At 45.9% G+C, this 20,378-nt stretch overlaps 1 protein-coding gene across 2 annotated transcripts in view; it reads right to left on the bottom strand.

Annotated features, from left to right (window-relative positions):
• Positions 1–15,940: 15,940 nt before the first annotated feature.
• The window catches only part of MFSD14B (major facilitator superfamily domain containing 14B), a 35,012-nt gene continuing 30,574 nt past the window's right edge, over positions 15,941–20,378 (bottom strand). For both annotated transcript variants that reach the window (XM_053407622.1, XM_053407621.1), the window contains one exon: positions 15,941–17,468. In XM_053407622.1, coding sequence (XP_053263597.1) covers positions 17,265–17,468 — 204 coding nt within the window. In that variant the 3' untranslated portion in view covers positions 15,941–17,264. The remainder of the gene's footprint in view (positions 17,469–20,378) is intronic.

Genomic DNA, 20,378 nt, shown 5'->3' with positions numbered 1-20,378 from the left:
CTGCACCAATCAGAATCTGCACCTTGGTTTTCGAACATTTTGGAAGTCAAATGGGCTTCTGGAATGGATTAAGTTAGAGCTTTTGTTTTTGCTATTTATTTTGCTGCTTTTTTTTTTTTTTGAGGCTTTTTCGGTTAATTTGTTTTTGTGACTGTGTGGAATCCAGTTCAGCTACTGATTGATTGATTGATTGTGTAACTGTGGAAATGGATAAAAGCCCCCCATCCGAACAGTGACTGTCAACAGTACAGCTAAGAAAAAATAATATATTTTTTTTATCATCTACAATACTGTCTGATTTATTTTATAGTACAGTACATTGATTATTGATTTCGTTTTATGTGTGGTCTCTTTAGATAGTAAAATTCATGTTAAATTACTGTTTTACGGGTTGTTTTTAAAAGTCTGGAATAGATTCATCCATTTTGCATTACTTTCTATGGGAAAGCCTGCCTTGGTTTTGGAACGCTTTGGTTTTGGACTGGACTGGACTTCCGGAATGGATTACCGTATTTTTTGCACCATAACACACACTTTTTTCCTCCTAGAAAGTAAGGGGAAATGTCTGTGCGTGTTATGGAGGGAATGCCTATGGATGGCGGGGGGATCTGCTGCAGTTGTGAGCAGAGGATCCATGGTTCCCCTTCCTTCCCTCCTCCGTGGCTCGCTTTGAAACAGCAAAGCGGGAGAAGAGCCGCTGAGTGGGGAGGAGAGAGGGACAGAGAGCCTGCTTGCTTTAAAGGAGCAAAGCGGGAGAGGAGAGGAGCCGCTTACACGAGTGTAAGCGGCTCCTGTCCGGTTGGTTCCTTTAAAGCAAGCAGGCTCTCTGTCCCTCTCTCCTCCCCACTCAGCTCGCTACATAGCAGCAAAGTTTTTCAGCTCACTAAGCCGAGGATGAGTGGGGAGGAGGGAGAAAAGCAGAGCCTGCTTGCTTTAAAGGAGCAAAGTGGAAGAGGAGAGGAGCCTTCTCTCCTTATACCCCTCTTCTTCATTATTAGCAGCATCCTTTTCCACACACCCCATGCATGCTTCTTCTCCCCTTAAACCCCTCTTCTGCATTATTAGCAGCATCCTTCTCCTTGTCCCTTGAGTGCTTTTCCTTCCCTCCCCACTTAAAACGTGGTTAGAAAGCACGGATCCACATGGATCCTCAGGATTTTTGCACTGGGTCACCCCAAATTCACCATCAGATCACATAACATGTCCATGGCTACATCTTACACCAAAAAAATCACCCACCCACTGTTGCCTGGGGCCGCAGTGGTGCAAAAACGTGATTACAAAGCATGGATCCACATGAATCTTCAGGATTTTTGCATTGGGCTACCCCAAACTCACCGTCAGATCACATGCCTGTGGCCACAGCATGAACCACAAAAATCATACATCCACTGTTTTGTTTAGAATATTTTTTTCTTGTTTTCCTCCTCTAAAAACTAAGTGCGTGTTAGGGTCGGGTGCATGTTATAGAGCGAAAAATACGTAAGTTTGAGAACCAAGGTACCACTGTGTACATGTTTTGCATGCAGAAGGTCCTTGGCATCTTCAGCTAAAGCAGAAGTAGCAGGCCTGTGGCCTTGCAGTGGTTGTAAGCCGACAACTCCCATTCATGATACAAGTTAGGGACAGCCAGGGACAGCCAAAGACGTTTTGGCACCTGAGGTGAACCCCAAAACGCCATTCTCTGCCTCTGAGGAAGAAGGGTTGAGTGAGGATCTACATCAGGAACAAGCGGGGTGTTAGAAGTCGGCCTTGAGACCCTCAAAATAAAATCTGAACAAAATTGGTGAAGTAGCAAAGAGTTTATTGATTACAAAATGTTCTTGCAAGAGTGGGTGTCCAAAATAAGGTAAAGGTAAAGGGACCCCTGACCATTAGGTCCAGTCGTGGCCAACTCTGGGGTTGTGGCGCTCATCTCACTTTATTGGCCGAGGGAGCCGGCATACAGCTTCCGGGTCATGTGGCCATCATGACTAAGCCACTTCTGGCGAACCAGAGAAGCGCACGGAAATGCCATTTACCTTCCCGCCGGAGCGGTACCTATTTATCTACTTGCACTTCATGCTTTCAAACTGCTAGGTTGGCAGGAGTAGGGACCGAACAACAGGAGCTCACCCCGTCACGGAGATTCGAACCGCCAACCTTCTGATCGGCGAGTCCTAGGCTCTGCAGCTTAACCCACAGCGCCACCCGTGTTCCTTTTGTGTCCAAAACAGGCACACCCAAAATTGACAAAAGCACAAGTTTATATTTCCTCGACCCAGCCACATGGTTCCTCCATTGGGCTGGATACTCAGAAGTTTACAGCCTATCCTGAACACTTAATTATCTTATTCGTTATTTGATCAATGTTCCTATCAATTTAGATACTGACGCAGGCGACAGAGTCACATCCTGTCCACTAGTTGTCCCAGTTACAGGTGTAAGCAAGTTCTATACCTGCTGAAACCTACAAATAAACCATATTCCAGCTGCAAGCTGTCCTATTTTATGAGCATCCTAACCACAAGCTGTTCTATCTATGAGTGTAAGCAAGTCTGAGCTATCTGAGGTTGTCTAGCAGTTGCAGCATGGGGGAAATAAGGTTCTACATCAGAATCTGCTGATCCTGTGGGTCTTGCTATCTGAGGCAGTCGCCTCACTTTGCCTCATGGAAGGGCCGGCCCTGGGCCCATCACTGAGATAGCAGGTGGAAAAAAACGGATGAAAAAGACCCTGGAGAGTGGATAATACTGAGGCTGAATACCTGTTTACAGCACATTGCCTTCTTCAAAGAATACTCCCTTCACAGAGAGAGCTACAATTCCCAGCATAAACTACAGTTCCCGGGATTTGGGCAGGGAGACTTGCATGCTTTAAATATGCTTTAAATGTGAGATAGCTATTAATGATAAATTAAGATGGGGAATATGCAGAAATGATTTTGAGGAGATAGGGAAGGTGTTTGTAGAATTTGTACTGTCAAAACAGAAAGGCGTCAAACTATCGCAAGAGGTGTTGACATTTGGGGAAGTTGGATAGTTACAGTGGAATGGTCTCAGGAGATGGGGTGCACATTTTTGTTCTTATTTCCTTATTCTTATTTCTTTGTCAAAAAATAAAATTATATTTTTTTAAAACGTTATAAATGTGTAGTATGCAAGCAGTCCGGGTGTCAACATTCTTCATGAATTCAGGACAAATTATGAAAGCAACTCTATTTACGCTGAGGTCTACCAGAATCTTACCTGATCAGATCTAGCATGTGGAGAGACTGACCTCAGAAGTAAAATTACAGAAGGGGAAGGACGCAACAGGTTGCATTCACCTAGCGTTCTGGCTTAGTTTTCATCAGCACAGTCATTTCTTCTTGTGCAACAGAATGTGTTCACCCTCTCCTCCCCCTACATTTTGCTTAAATCTGTTCGGAGTATTCCCTCAACCCTCTGGAACAAATTTGTGGATGGCGCCGGCAGGTTTGGCAGGGAGAGGAGGCAGGAAATTGCCTTGCACTTAGTGCTACTCCCTAATGGTAAAGGTAAAGGGACCCCTGACCATTAGGTCCAGTTGTAGCCGACTCTGGGGTTGCGGCACTCATCTCGCTTTATTGGCCGAGGGAGCCGGCGTACAGCTTCCGGGTCATGTGGCCAGCATGACTAAGCCGCTTCTGGCGAACCAGAGCAGCGCACGGAAACGCCGTATACCTTCCCACCGGAGTGGTACCTATTTATCTACTTGCACTTTGACATGCTTTCGAACTGCTAGGTTGGCAGGAGCAGGGACCGAGCAATGGGAGCTCACCCCATCTCGGGGATTTGAACCGCCGACCTTCTGATGGCAAGCCCTAGGCTCTGTGGTTTAACCCACAGCGCCACCTGCGTCCCAGTGCTACTCCCTACACCAGCACAAAAAGTTAGCTGAATTATGCCCAGTAACTTTTTACCTCAGAAAGTGGCTGAGGAAAAGTTCCTTCTAGCTGTGGGTGCCAAAATAAAATCAAAAGTAGATATGCACATAAACTCTCTTATTGTTTACTCCCACCCTCAATATTACAGCGCAGTTGGTTCAATTAGCATTGTATATACCAGTATTTGGCAGTATCCCAGCTGGAAAGTATTTGGCCCCAACAAGACTTACAGAGATCCTGATTTATTGATTTTTTTAGCTTAAAAAGCCGGAAGCAATGTGATTAGGATTTCGGACCGGCATGTGAGACTTAAGTTTAGTTCCTTTGAGCAGAATTACACAAAGTTAATAAATGAATAATGTTTATGAGGCCCGTAAATCCATTTTTTCTTGACAGCATTTTCGGGTTTATTTGCCAGATTTCCGCCCTCCTCTGTGGAATACAGGAAAACATGAGGCCGTACTGTGATAGGAATTTTATGGTCTTAGATATATGGCAACGTTCATAACCACACGTACATAGATCAGCACAGGAAAGCCAACCTGGAACCATTTTGATTCCTAAACTGAGCAAATGTTTCTCTGCATGGTCAAAATGGAAAAGCCTCCCCATTGTCTCTTCCTTCACAAATCCTGTCTTAATCTGTGTTTGAATAAGGGTGTGAGCCTTATCATTACAAAAGACTGCCCAGGCTCCCCAAGAAATCCAATCAAGTAACCTGCCAGACAGGAAATAAACAAAGCGACAGGAGAAAACAACATGCAAATGTTCTGTTTTAGACCGCCTTATCCGAGGGGTGGTCTTAGGTTACACCCCTTCTGTGATGAATGCATAATGTTTCTGGGGGTGGTCTTGATCTACAGGATGGGAATTTCAAAAGTCTTTATAAGCCCTTGCACAGCATTTTTGGGCGTCCTCTTCCTCTCCTGTGTGTGAGGGGAGCACCCTGTTGCAACAGATCAATAAAGATCAAGCTTACTAGCTGCTTTGCTTCTCAATATTCTCTGGTTGGCCTCTGTTATTTTCTCCTACCAATAGGGAACCTATGTAAGGACTCTATATGGGCTCTTGGATACCCTATAAGGGAAAAGGGCATATTTTTATTTACAACAGTACATAACTGAAATATTCAGAAGGACAGTGCATGGTAGATAGATGGAGATTATGGCTAACATCAAACCCACAGCAGCTGTAAAGGGAGACCTGGATAAATTCAAACAAATACAGAACACAGTTAAGCAGGACTCGATGGAAAATAGCACAAGCTATTGTTACCCTTATTGATCATCAACTAGGACCCTAGCTGATAACATCCTTTACTTCTGTCAAGCGCCAATCACAATACTCTCAGCTTTAGCTGCCAGAATGGTTTGGTCTACATCAATATATTAAGGCATGTTTTTGCAGGCACAAGAGTCATGGCCGTATCTTGTATCAATGGAAACAATGTACCATGCGACCCATCAACGGACAGGTCTCAAATGAGACATCTTCTGAAGTCTGGTGTGCATTTTGAAGCCCCAGATTTCAGCCGAGATTGTGAGCTACCGTCTCATCTTACATTTCTCACATAAACCCAGGAATTCTTACGGCATATGCAAAACCTGGCTCTCGGCCGAAAGATTACAGCAGAAATAATTAAGGGCCTTTAGATTCAAGCAATTAGACAAAGCACAACAGAGAACGCATTCCGGCCTTTGGTTATATATGGCTACCCATTCGTCATCGTTTAAGAGCAGGCATTGCGAGTGCAAGCCAAGATAGCGCAACACAAAATTAATCTTCATGAAATTCAAGCAGGAAGAGGGATGTGTATATGAATAAGGGGGAGGAGGCAAGCTAGAAAAATAAGAATTCAACGATGTAGGTCAAGCTATCAGCGCATCATGAATCGCAATCAACACATATTTGCAGCTTAACTTTCTCTTTGTAATTTTCCCTTCCCGCTCCTTACACCTATGGTACTTTCTTTGTATGGAGCTTTTTCATAACAAAACAGTCTTGGGGGAATTGGCCTGCAGTGTTGAAACATAAGCCATTGTTATGCAGATAAACAGATACGCTGCCTTAAGTGTGCGCGTTTCTTCAAAGAAATAAGGAAGCCTCAGATGTTTTAACTTAATACTTGAAGGTCAGCGCCTGAGGCAAAGTCAGACTTAACAACATGTTAGGTATTGTAGATTGATGTACGACTTCACTTCGGATTTTCTCCTATGACTACTTCTCCGTAATAACAGAAATGTTACAATCCTTTACAGAGACACTGACAGCCTAACACACCCCTGAGATTTTGCTGTGAGCATTTCAAGGAAGAGAAGGCAACAGTCTGGATTTCCGGATATTTTAACCCCTGAAGCAAGCTTCCTGCAAAGCAGCACCTAGTATGGGAGCCGGTTCTGACATTCATTAAGCCTGCAGTCTTCTTCAAACCCCAATCACTTGAGCCTTTGGCAGCACAAAAGCTTGAAAAATAAAAGGGCCCTGCAACCTTGTACACTTGTTTTTGACTTCGTATCTCCACCCAGAATGTAACTGCAGGGCACGGCTTCACATTTTAACATGCCTTTCTTGGAAATATTAGCTGGTTTTGATAAGTCACAGAGGAAATACTTCTAACAACAGGAAACCACCACTGACGTACCTAGGCATCCATTTATTGAATTGCTAAATGCTAAACATGCACCTGTTTACTGAAATCTTCACCAAGAGTATTTTACACACACACACCAGGTAACAACCCTAATTAAAATTGCTCAGAGACACTTGATAGGCACTTAGTCTATCAAAGTAGGGAAACTAAAAGGGAAGTCATTTTAGGAGCAAGCCTTTATCAACAAATCATCTGTCAGGCTAAAACAAAATTAACCAGTTTTGCTTTCTTGAGAGAAAATTTATCCATCAAAGCAGAAGGAATGTGGTGCGTCATGTCAACGGTTTATGAGAAAAATATGTGAGATCAGATCCTAATTTATCTTAAGAAGGTTCACAGAATGAAAGATTATTGTTTCCCGCTTTCAGCAGACAACACTCATATCCCCAAATACTTCTCTGGAGAGTTGGGAGTGGGGCTCCTGCCAATGTAGGATGGGGGGCAAGGGAAGAGGGAAATTGTCCCAAATCAAGCTACACTGAAAAATGAGCAGAGCCCCGTCATCCCCCATGCTTTTTAATATCTATATGAAGCTGCTGGGATAGATCCTCAGGCGGTTTGGGCTGGGTGTTCATCAGTATGCAGATGATACCCAGCTCTACCTCTCTTTTAAATCGGAACCAGTGAAGGTGGTGAAGGTCCTGTGTGAGTGTCTGGAGGCGGTTGGAGGATGGATGGCTGCTAACAGATTGAAGTTGAACCCTGACAAGACAGAAGGACTGTTCTTGGGGGACAGGGGGCGGGTGGGTGTGGGGGAACTCCCTGGTCCTGAATGGGGTAACTGTGACCCTAAAGGACCAGGTGCGCAGCCTGGGAGTGATTTTGGACTCGCAGCTGTCCATGCAGGCACAGGTCAATTCTGTGTCCAGGGCAGCTGTCTACCAGCTCCACCTGCCCGCAGGCTGTCTCGCCAGAGTGGTGCATGCTCTAGTTATCTTCCGCTTGGACTACTGCAATGCACTCTATGTGGGGCTACCTTTGAAGGTGACCCGGAAACTACAACTAAACCAGAATGCAGATGCTATGTTTCTGAGCACGGTTCAAAGTTTTGGTGCTGACCTTTAAATCCATAAACAGCCTCGGCCCAAGATACCTGAAGGAGCGTCTCCACCCCCATCATTCAGCCCGGACACTGAGGTCCAGCGCCGAGGACCTTCTGGCAGTTCCCTCCCTGCGAGAAGCTAAGCTACAAGGAACCAGGCAGAGGGCCTTCTCAGTAGTGATGCCCGCCCTGTGGAATGCCCTCCCACCAGATGTCAAAAAGAAAAACAACTACCAGACTTTTAGAAGACATCTGAAGGCAGCCCTGTTTAGGCAAGTCTTTAATGTTTGATGTTTTATTGTGTTTTTAATATTCTATTGGGAGCTGCCCAGAGTGGCTGGGGAAACCCCAGTAATAAATATATTACTACTACTACTACTATTACTACTACTATATACCCAAACCAAAATCAAATCAATGTATGATATTAAAAATACTGTTTAGCATTAACTTAACAGCAGTAGAATTGTAAGCATTTGAAAACAAGCCTTTAACGCAGATATTGATAGCTGTTGTCAGTTTGGTGTCAGTATCTTATTTGCCTATTGTTTTTGAAAAATCAATAAACGCATCTTTAAGAAAAAGAAAGTAAAATTAATTCTAAAGCTGTTTGAATGTTTAATCCTAAAAGCAAAATGAATCCATAGGAAAATGAATCCAACTAAATCTACTCTGTATTGATAAAGGTAAAATGGTAAAGGACCCCTGGATGGTTAAGTCCAGTCAAAGGTGACTATGGGGTTGCGGCACTCATCTTGCTTTCAGGCCGAGGGAGCTGGTGTTCGTCCACAAGCAGCTTTCCGGGTCATGTGGACAGCATGAATTAACTGCTTCTGGCACAAGGGAACACCATGACAGAAACCAGAGCGCACAGAAACACCGTTTACCTTCCCGCTGCAGTGGTACCTATTTATCTACTTGTATTGGCGTGCTTTCGAACTGCTAGGTTGGCAGGAGCTGGGACAGAGCAATGGGAGCTCACCCCGTCGCGGGGATTCGAACCGCCAACCTTCCAATCAGCAAGCCCAAGAGGCTCAGTGGTTTAGACCACAGTGCCACCCACGTCCCATTTACCTCTTTATTAGTTCCCTACTGAAGCACTTAGCAATCTTCATTCTTCTCAGCATAAAGTATCTCCTGTTTTTGGAGTGTGGCTCCAGGATAGCCTTCCAGCTTCTTTCTCCAGATTTCAACTGTCTTCCTTTAGCAAACCCATTACAAGCTTTGTTTTTGCTTGGCACAGGAAGCTGGGATGTGCTCTGCAGCAGATCAAGATGATGAGCTAGTTTTTTGAGAAAAATCTCTTTCACTCATCTCTAAATACCTTGGCACCAGGTGAAGGTTTTTGTTTTTCAAGGCTTTTAAACTCTTAGTTGCCCGTAGAATTGTTGTAACTGTTTTTTTTTTATTCTATTAATTGTTGTATTTACTTCTTACGCGGTTTAATTTTTGGAAATGTATTTTGAATTGAAAGACTGGATATAAGCTCAGAGTAAAGCAAAGCTACTATGACAATCATACAGCTTCTTTGAATTAGTCATACTGGTAAAGGTAAAGGACCCCTGGACAGTTAAATCCAGTCAAAGGGGACTATGGGGTTTGCGGAAATAAAACCCCTGCGTCCAGTCACGCTTCCCTTGCGTGGCTCTGCTTGGGAGCTGACCTGGCAGGAGAGCAGAGTAGCAGCGGTCCTGTGTCCGTGTGAGATGAGGGATAAATCAAGTCCAGAGACAGTTCGGTTCTTATCTCTAGAAGCGTTTATTTACAAGCCATAAATCAGTCTCATTCCATCGGAACTTGGAGGCATTCTCAGCCGTGCTCCAAAAGCACACACGCAGCCTCCGAGCTGAGCTGCGTCTCAGTCAGAAACGAAAGCAAGTCAGAAAGCAGACACACGCTGTGACTCACTTCTCTGCGACAAGCTCCTCCTCCCAGATAAAGGACACCACGGAGTTTTAACCCTGTCAGTTCCAAACTCCACACCCCCTCTTGTCCTGCATCTGGGGACAGTAGCCAACAATGCTTTCCCCATACACAGACCCTCACAGAACTCCTCGTGCTTCTGGAAGGTTAATGGTTTTGTGAAACCATCAGCGAGGTTCTTGGTTGAGGGACAGTATTTCAGAGCAACTAGCCCCTCATGAACGCTCTGACATACATTCCGGAACCGTATGTCCAAATGTTTGGTCCTCGCCTTGAATTGCCCTGTCTCAGCCAATTTGAGGCATGGTTGATTGTCTTCATGCACCACAACGGGCAGACAATTCTCTCCACAGATTTCCTCGACCAAACACACATAGAACTCCAGTTCTCTGCAAACCTCTGATAGCGCACTGAACTCAGCTTCAGTAGATGAAAGCGCTATGAGACTTTGCTTCCGGGACCTCCACCCAATCACTGAGTCCCCAAACTTCACCACTAGGCCTGACACTGATTTGCGGTCCTCAAGGTTAGCCCAATCCGAATCCACCCAGGCGGTCAGCTTGACATCGCCCTCAGCTGACATCTTGAGGCAAAAGTCTTTGGTATCTTGCAGGTAACGTAGCACCCGCTTAACACCATTCCAGGCCTGCACACTAGGACTTGAAGCCTCTCTACTGAGCAGATTGACAGCAAACGCTATGTCTGGTCTGCTCCACTGTGACAGGTACAACAGACTACCCAGAGCTGACTGAAAGAGCTCAGTATTTTCGAACACCACGCGTTCTACTTGCTGACACTCCTTCACGTACCCAGTCTCCATGGGTGATCTGGCACCTGCACATTCAGACATCCTGAACTTCTCAAGCAACTGTTCAATCTTACCTTTCTGGCGAAGCAAAAAGCTTCCATCACTTGCTCTCGTGATCTCTACGCCTAGATAGGACTTGACATCTCCAAGTTGCTTCAGCTTGAACCGCTTTCCAAGCTCCTTAGCAAACTGCTCCACCTGTTCACCTGTCCGTGCCATGAGCAAGATGTCATCAACAAACACCTGGGCCACTTGCTGTTGTAAGCCTGAATCTCTAATGTAAAGACAACTGTCTGCAACTGTCTCTTAAAACCTAGCTCTTCTAAGGCTTCATGTAGGCACATATTCCAATTCCTGGCAGATTGGCGTAATCCATAGATGGATTTGTGCAATCGCCACACGACGCCTGGCTCACTGACTTCAAACCCTGGAGGAGGAAGCATGTACAACTCCTCCTGGAGATCTGAGTTCAGGTAGGCGACATCTACATCAAAATGGTTCACCTTCCAACCTCTCTGTGCTGCTATCGCCAAAAGCGTTCTCAAAGTCTCCGCCCTTGAGGTCGGCGCATAGACCTCTGTGAAGTGGACACACCTTCTCTGTGTGAATCCACGGGCCACTAATCTTGCTTTGTACTGTGGTTCTCCTGCTTCTGTGGGTTTAAGTCGGTAAACCCATCTGCAGCCTACAGCTTGCTGGTTAGCCGGCAGCTGTGTGAGTGAGAACACTCCAAGAGACTCCATTGAGTTCATCTCCTTCTGCATCGCCTCATGCCATTTGCTGGCTTCTTCCCGAGGCAACTTCTGAACATCCTCAAAGGATTCAGGTTCACATCTAGCCACACCAACCCAGACACTCGTGGCTTCATACCTTTCAGGTGGCTTCCCTTTGGTTGATCTTGCTGACCTCCTCAGCGTGAATTCTGGAACTGCGCCTGATTCACCTGGATCAACCCTACTATCCTCTGTGGCAGAAACATCCCCCTCTGACCTGCTGCGCCGTTTAGGGCGAACAGCTGGTTCTGCTGGCGAGGATGGTTCACTCCTTAGCTCAGACTTGACAGAGACCTGTGGAGGGGTCCTGGGACTCCCCTTTGGAGAGATACGGAGCCTCTCCCTTGGAGATCCCTGCTCTGGACTCTGTGGCTGTGGACTGTGCACCTCAGCAACAGGTTCAGCCTCGTCCTCCTCCTCTTCCTCATCTGAGTCTAACAGAACATCCGGATTCCCGTGAAGACGCTTCCACCCACTTTGCTCGCAAAACTCAGCACTGCCGCTAATAAGCAGCTTGGACTGGTTGCCAGTAGGGTATGCGAAGCGCCACGCCTTTGAACCCGGCTCATAGCCTACAAAGATCATCTTCCTAGACCTTGGCTCACCCTTTCTGCGCATGGCCTTTGGAATGAGAACCCAAGCCGTAGACCCAAAAGTGCGCAGGAAACCCACTTTCGGCTGCTTCCCGTGAAGCAGAAAGTACGGTGTGTCTCCTACACTTCAATTGAACACCCTGTTCTGCAGAAAACATGCTGTCTTATAACTCTCAGCCCAAAAACGCTGTGGCAAACCCGAGTCTGCCAACATAGCATTCGCTGACTCCTGTAGTGTGCGAAATTTTCTCTCTGCAACCCCATTCTGTTGCGGAGAGTGGGGGGCCGTCAGTCGATGACTGATACCCTTCTGCCTGAAAAACGATTGCAGCGCAGAACCTGTGAACTCCCCCCCCGATCAGATTGAAAGGAAATCACCTTGGTAGAGAACCGTAGCTCTACCGCTGTGATCCAATCCCTGATCAGTGCAGCTGCCTCTGATTTTTGTTGCAACGCAAAAACCCAAGAATGTCTAGAAAAATCGTCAACCAGAAGCAAAACCCATTTAGATCCAGCTAAAGAAGGTGTCGGCATGGGGCCCGACAAATCTGCATGGACAAGTTCAAAGGGTTTACTGGTTCTCCTCTCTGACCTGGGGTATGTGCATGTTGTGACCTTTGATTGCTTACAGGCTTGACAATCTAGGTATTTGTCACATGCTTTGAACCTACACCCAATGGTGTTGCCTGTGGCCTTCCTCACATATGACCACCCTACGTGCCCAAATCTCCTGTGCCATAAGTGTATACAATCATGGTGTGGTGGGACATTAGCACACTGCCCTTGGGCGTCGTCAATGGACTCTCCACTAGCCCCATTTTCCACCAGCCCCATTTTCCCACCAGTCCCATTTTCAATGGGCATCTCCACCAGAAAGAGCCTGTCTTTTCTTTCGACACTGTAGATCTTCTTCCCATCCCTGTAGAAGGAACACAAATTGTTAGAGAACAGAACATCGAACCCAGCAGCCATAAGAGCTGGCACACTTAAAAGAGAGTGGGCAAGCTCTGGAACCACATAAGCTTGCACCCAATGATCTATAAAAGAACAATAAAGAAACCCAGATTCAGTCAGTGGTCTTTGAGACCCATCTGCTAAGGTAACATAGCGTCCAGTTTTAACTGTCTTGCAGTTCCTCAGGAGCTCTCGAGAAGTCACGAGGCAATGCGAAGCTCCCGAATCGACAACAAGAGATAAAGAGTGTCTCTGGCTGTTTTCCAAAGATGCCGTGGCGTTGCTCGCACTCCCATCGGTTGCCATGGCCACAGCCTCCCCCCGACTGAGGCTTTTGCCTTTTCTCAGAGACACCATCGCAGCTGTGAGGTGATAAGACGCCTTGTCTTTGTTTTCCTCCTGGCCTGCTGCTTTCCCACGTCTTTGCTGGGAACTGGCCCTGGGAACCTGCTTTGTTGACATTCCACGCTGGCCGGTGTCCTTGGCAGCCTGGGCCTCTAGCGGATGCTTCCCAGCGCTGTCGGACGTCGTCTCAAAGCACAAACAACTTTCGAAGCCTTTGGCTTTCTCAGAGCTCTTGGAACGGCCTGCCTGGCCTGCCCCCCCACTCCTTCTTGGGGTGCAGCCTGTGCCCTCTTTCACAGCTCTCAGCCTCTCTCCAGCACACAGTCCATCACACAGACGTGTCGAAGCATTGCAACAGCTCCCCAACACAGTCCCAGCCCCCACTGGGCTTTCTGGGCGTCCTCTAGCCCCCTCTGGTCTGGCTCTCACTTCGGCCTGAGGCTTGCTCCCTTGGCCCTCGGCTTCCTCCCGGCCCTTGGCTCCTGCTGAGCTTTCGCACAGACTCCTCAGCACCTGCCAGGCGGCCTGAGCCGATTTAACGCCCTCCAGGTGGGGCAACAGCAAAGCGTCCACACTTGCTTTCAACAGGCAGAGCTCTCTCTGCTCTCTCTCACTCAGCAGAGCAGTAGCATGCATGGGTGGGGCCGGCTCCTTCTGGACTGGACTCCAGAGCCCTGTGGCCACAAACCACCCCCTTGCTCCTCTTGACCAGGCCTCCCAGTTGGCCCCATTCAGTCTCTCACCAGGGTAGCTCTCTTGGCTCTGCTGTGCCTGTGCAGCAGCCATTCTTCCTCCCCTCGGGGCTTCAGCGTACTCACACTGCCAGCAAGCTGGACTCTCGAAGCAGCCGTCCCTCTTGGCTCTTGGCTCCGCTCTCCAGCATCTCCCACTGCCCTTCCTGGCAGGAGATCACAGCAACTCACCGCTGGCAGCCTTCTCCCTTCTCACACTTGTCAGGAAACACGTACCGCCATAACCTTTGCGGAAATAAAACCCCTGCGTCCAGTCACGCTTCCCTTGCGTGGCTCTGCTTGGGAGCTGACCTGGCAGGAGAGCAGAGTAGCAGCGGTCCTGTGTCCGTGTGAGATGAGGGATAAATCAAGTCCAGAGACAGTTCGGTTCTTATCTCTAGAAGCGTTTATTTACAAGCCATAAATCAGTCTCATTCCATCGGAACTTGGAGGCATTCTCAGCCGTGCTCCAAAAGCACACACGCAGCCTCCGAGCTGAGCTGCGTCTCAGTCAGAAACGAAAGCAAGTCAGAAAGCAGACACACGCTGTGACTCACTTCTCTGCGACAAGCTCCTCCTCCCAGATAAAGGACACCACGGAGTTTTAACCCTGTCAGTTCCAAACTCCACATGGGGTTGCGGTGCTTGTCTCAATTTCAGGCCGAGGGAGCCAGTGTTTGTCCACAGACAGCTTTCCGGGTCATGTGGGCAGCATGACTAAACTGCTTCTGGCACAACAGAACACTGTGACAAGTGCCAGAGCGCATGGAAACACAGTTTACCTTCCCGACTCAGCAGTACCTATTTATCTACTCATACTGGTGTGCTTTCAAACTGACAAGTTGGCTGGAGCTGGGACCGAGCAACGGGAGCTCACCCCATCACAGGGATTCGAACCGCCGACCTTCTGATCAGCAAACCCAAGAGGCTCAGTGGTTCAGACCACAGCGCCACCCTCATCTCTAATCATGCTGGTAACTGTTTTATTGACTGCTCTCACTCCAGCCTCAAAGCACTTTACTATACCTTATATAGAGCAGGCACATCTCCAAAAGGCACTGTTATTCAGCTGCAAAGCTTAGAGCAAGTTTTCATCTTGCAACTGTAGGCTGTCTTGTGTGCCCTGTACCAGGGAAACACAGTATCTGGGTCTAAGGCAGGGGTTGGCAAGGTTTACCGGCCATGGGCTGGATCACTCCCACAGAGATTATCTGTGGGCTGGGCTGGTGCAGAATGACGCCGGAAATCGCTTTTGCCATGTACGCAGCGCTGAAAATCACTTTTGTGGATGCCCAGACGCCGGAAATTGCACCTGTGCAGAAGCGATTTCCGGCATCTGTACATGAGCTGACGCGATTTCCTGTATCTGCGCATGTGCAATTTCTGGCGCTACTCGGCGAGTCCCCGCACTGCACTGGTTTAGCGCAGCGTGCGGGGGACTTGCCAAGCTGGCAGCTTGGTTCGTGGCAGCTCGCGGGCCGCTAAAACGGTCTTCATGGGCTGCATCTGGCCCATGGGCCCCACATTGCCAACCCCTGGTCTAAGGCATCAACAGTGAAAATAATGGACACAGGCATTTCTGGCCTCATACATATTGAGAATTGCCAACTGAGATTTCTGAGCTGTAGACATGGAGAATCATCAGCGCTGGGATGCATATCACCAAATGAACTCTGAGCTAGTTTAGCCACAAGATAACCAAAGCGAGAGGAAGAATGCTTGTGAAATGCAGAAGCACAGTAACTTGTCTTCTCTACTTCTTCACTTTGCAATTAGGGCCAGGGAAACAGTGAGCCGTTCCAGGCACCGGGGGGTACTTCTTCACTTATGCTGAGAGACCTACACAATCTTGTTTTCATCTTGGGAAAGCTCACTGACAGCTCTGAGATCCCCTGTTTACCTGATACTAGTTATGCTGAACAAAAGTGTGAAGGGAAGGGAACAATTGTTACTAGCAAAGCAGTTGTGACTGGCTCATCCTTACAGGTGTATCGGTGCCATTATAGGGGTGTAGGGAGAAAAGAAGTTCAGGGTTAAGATGATAAATTACTGTTGTTGTTGTTGTTGTTGTTGTTGTTGTTGTTGTTATTAATTACTTATACCCCACCCATGTGGCTGGGTTTCCCCAGACTGACATGCAGTAATGCATAAGCCAAGAATGTGCTACAAATAATTCAAACTCAGCTTCAGTATTGGAAGAAACTATATGGAATAAAAATAAAACCACGCTTGTAGTAGGTATATAGCATAGGTTGCAAATTTATTATGCATTAGGAAGCTTTTTAACTTAAAAACCAAACTGCATAGTACAAAAGGTTTGTTATCTTTGCTTAAGGCGGAACAAGTTTCAAAATATATATATATATATTTATTTTGTTCAGTCATTACACAATCCTTTATAAAAGCTGTATATCCATCACCATCATTACATTTATAAATACAAGATTTACACAGTACCTTATCTGGAAAAAGTAAAACTTCTTACAAATATCTACATATATTCAATACATATAAAACATTCTGAAGAGTACTTGGTTAGTTTTTGTGTGTGTAATGGTCCATTTCCACTGCCGCAAAATACATAGAAATCTGTGCAATTTAATAAAATGTCTCTAAAAATTATAACATGATACTCTGTAGAAACTAAACCATCTTTAGGGCCTCTTTGGGGGAGGCATTTCATAATTGTAACCCATGAAATTCTTCCGAAGTTTGATATGAAGGCTAAATAAGAGTTGGTAACAAATGCACACTAAGTAGCAGTTAAGGCAGGAGTGAAATTAACAGGAGAGGGAGTGCTTCATACGGCAGATAAAAAGTGATAGATGATGCAATAAATACACACAAGTAAATGTAAATTGCCTCAGCATCCAGTTAATTAGCCTCTATGTCAAAACTGGCTACATTGGTAGTGCTACCTAGTTCAGTGATTCTTACTAACCATCAATGAAAGTACATGTGCCCTTTTAAGGTTTCCAAAGGAGCTCCTGACATACGGGTTAAGAGTCCTTGGGAATGAGGGTTGAAGACTTCCAAAAAAAAACACCTGAATCTATATTCAACGGCTGAAATTCTCTTAACACTTCTAACACAATATTCAATTTACCAGGCAGCCTATTAATTAGAAATGTAGGAACATAATGGCGAAGGGTTTTTGTTATCTTTATCCGTCAGTAGAAGTAACTTTTCTCTAATTGGTGGGGGCTGTGGTTGCTCACAGTGAATCTGTGTACTCAGTAAGTTCCGCTTTGTTTGAAGGTTTTCCAAGATACTGTGTGTATTCCATATTCCGTCCGGTGCGGGGCTTGATAGCATTTCCAAATCAGATACAGAAAAATAACTGCGTTGAATTCTTATTTTGTTTTTTTAAAAAAAGAAAAGTGGTTAAATCCGTCCCGATGGGACATCCATGGACACCGACATAGCAAACCTTAGGTGAGTGAAATGTGCAAAGCTTCTGACAAATCAAAAGCTCACTCCAGTCCTGCTCTGGATTCAGAGCTCAGTGCGTGGGTTTCGCTTGCTTGCAGACTACATGAACGTTAGGAAAATCTAGCTCTCACACGCTGCTGTCCTGCAGCAATGGCTCAATGTCCTCGTCGCTGCCTCGGTCGGGGTTGGTGCTCTGTATGCTGCTGATGCTGTTGGTGTGCTTTCTGGTACTGCTGGCTTTACTGTGCTCGGGGATGAATAAGGCAACCAGAAAAGCGAGGAGGACTGCACATGCTCCAAACAGGAATGGCGGGCCAGGAATAATCGAACTCTGCAGAGAGAAAGAAAGGAGCCACAATGAACAGGCTTATGGGGAATAACTCAGGCTGTGCAAAGCTGGGTCGAAGCATTCCTATTTGCCTACAGATACCAGTTTTTAGTCAGATTGCTGAACTGATTTACCAATGAAGCTGAAGTAGGAAACCAGAGTAACGTAGGGCTCATAGCTGCAAGACAATGCAGAGGAAATCCAACCTCAAGGACACAAGGATGCTCGGGTTGGGTAAGGAATAAAGCTTGGATGACACCTGTTTGTAGTACACCTTGGTAAGGCTAGGAAGACCATTCCTACTATCGCGGAATTGGAGGCGAAAATGATGGATTACGCAATGGATGGAGTTAGTCAAACTGACCGGCAGGATTCGGGATCAGGACGACCAGAAATTCCAGGATAATTGGAGTAAATTTATTACATACTTAAAGGATAACTGTAAAAACTTAAAAGACATTAGCAGGATTGAAGTAATTCCTACAATGTAGATAAGATGTAAAAAGTTAAAATACGCGATTGGATTTGATAAGGGAGCTGAAGGGAAGGAGGGAATTCGCAAGCTCGGCAGAGCAAAAAGGTTTATATGTTGAATAACGTATTGTAAGAATGACTGTGTAAAGAAAATAATAAAAAATTATTGAGGGGGGAAAAAGAGAGTGCTAAATAAATATATTGGAATATATACTGGAATGTATACAGTGGTACCTCGGGTTACATACGCTTCAGGTTACATACGCTACAGGTTACACACTCCGCTAACCCAGAAATAGTGCTTCAGGTTAAGAACTTTGCTTCAGGATAAGAACAGAAATAGGGCTCCGGCGGTGCAGCGGCAGCAGGAGGCCCCATTAGCTAAAGTGGTGCTTCAGGTTAAGAACAGCTTCAGGTTAAGAACGGACCTCCGGAACGAATTAAGTACTTAACCCGAGGTACCACTGTATTGGAATATATATTGGGGGGGGGGGGAGTAAAGCTAGGAGACCAGAGATTTCGGCTGGCCTTGGCATCTACTCAAATATTTGTGGCTTCCACAGCCCCGCATCCTCCCTGACTCAGAAGAGAGCTGAGATCTCTTGTCTGGTGTCATGTACAGTGGAGGCAGCACTTGGAAGTGGGGTTTCAAATACCATCCAAGTTAATCAGAAAACAACCCACGTTTGTGTCTCACCTTGGCTTGCAGGAGGCTGAGAAGAGCCTGCTCAAGGAGGCAGCTGAAACATGCAAGATTGCCTGTCCAGAACCTGCAAGGGAGAAGCTGGTCCACAATTGAGAGTGGCTGTCTGAACCACGGGATTAAACTCAAGCATGCCAGCCTACCCAGCTGCTCAACTCGATCGGACTTACTTTTGAGTAGACATGCCCAGTGCTGCAGTGTAAAAGGATTACACCCGTATCAGCCCTGATGAAGAATATGAAACTCAGGCACTTGTAAAATGTTTCACTTGAGAGCCTTTGTCGCAGGCTTCAGCGGTGCATACAGCACAAAATGCAAATTATCGAAAATACAGGACTATCAACAGAGGTGCTGAATCGGCCATAACCTTATGGAAATTCTGACAACCCTGTTACAAAGCACCCCAAGCACACGAGCAAAGAGTAAACTACATAAATATAGATTAACTGTGGTGATGAGGTTGGGTGGGTGGGTACAATGAAATGACCATTAAACACAGTCGACAAACACAAATGGCAAAATAAACGTTCAGTCTCGATAATCTATTTCTCAAAAGCTTTCACACTTAGTTCTTAAAGCATATGGGCATTATCTAAAGAACCTTTTCTTTTTCATGGAACTGAATGAAATCTCAGAAGAGGCAGTTTTGGAGCACAGCGGTACCTCGAGTTACAAACACCTCAGGTTACAAACACTTCAGGTTACAAACTCCGCTAACCTGGAAGAGTTATCTCGAGTTGAGAACTTTGCCCCAGGATGAGAACGGAAATTGTGTGCCGGCGGCGCAGCAGCAAGAGGCCTCATTAGCGAAAGCACACCTCTAGTTAAGAACAGTTTCAGGTTAAGAACGGACCTCCGGAACAAATTAAGTTCATAACTAGAGGTACCACTGTACGGTGAAAGCATTCCATGTACATACTTGCTTCGCCAAAACTTTATTAGGCATTACAAACATAGGCCATCATAAAACATCCATATATAAAATTTGAAAATATATACAAAAACAGCCACGTAAAAAATGCAATAGTGAGGATTTTCATTGGTGCTTCTTCCCACTAAATAGTGCCATTCACCACTCTGAGAGATACTATTGACAAAAACTAAGCTACCCTTGCTGTTAATTCCATGTATATAAGGAAGTTCTAATGTCGCAACAGGCATTTTTTTCAAAAAGCAAGGCAACCTTCACAATAATTTCAGGAGTGACTGGACAAAATAGAGCAACGCCAGAGCAATTTTTTGCAGGGTGGAGAGAGAAGTTCCACCACATGAACAGATGTTGTTCTGCGCATGCAATGGTTTCACTGTGTACAGTTCATGGGGAATAATCATTTAACTGGTTCCGGTAGTTTGTTCTTCAAGGAGGTGTTGTGTATTTTAAGCAGCGGTTCTCATTTACACTTGTAAAAACCAAGCATTTACAACCAGAATGGACTGTATGCTCAACTGGCATTATTTTAAAGAGATTTCAAAAAATAGGTTTTTAAACAGAAGAGGTTGGTACAGAATTGTTCTGTTAAGTGGTGGAAGAGGAGAAATTTGTGGTGTGTAACTTGCCACGGCTGTACAAGACTGCAAGGAACTCATATCCAACTACTGGCAGACCCATCTAGTGATATTCCAGTTGTAGATTTACTTGTTATGAATTTGTTTCTGTGTGGATGTATCAATGTTGTAACGTATTTTAAAATGTTTAAAATAGGTTCTAAGTCGCTTGACAACTTTGTTTAACAAGT

The sequence above is a fragment of the Podarcis raffonei genome, chromosome 11, assembly GCF_027172205.1.
Source record: "Podarcis raffonei isolate rPodRaf1 chromosome 11, rPodRaf1.pri, whole genome shotgun sequence".
Classification (NCBI taxonomy): domain Eukaryota; kingdom Metazoa; phylum Chordata; class Lepidosauria; order Squamata; family Lacertidae; genus Podarcis; species Podarcis raffonei.
The sequence above is the reverse complement of the archived record's forward strand: the minus strand, read 5'-3'. Positions and strand labels throughout refer to the sequence as shown.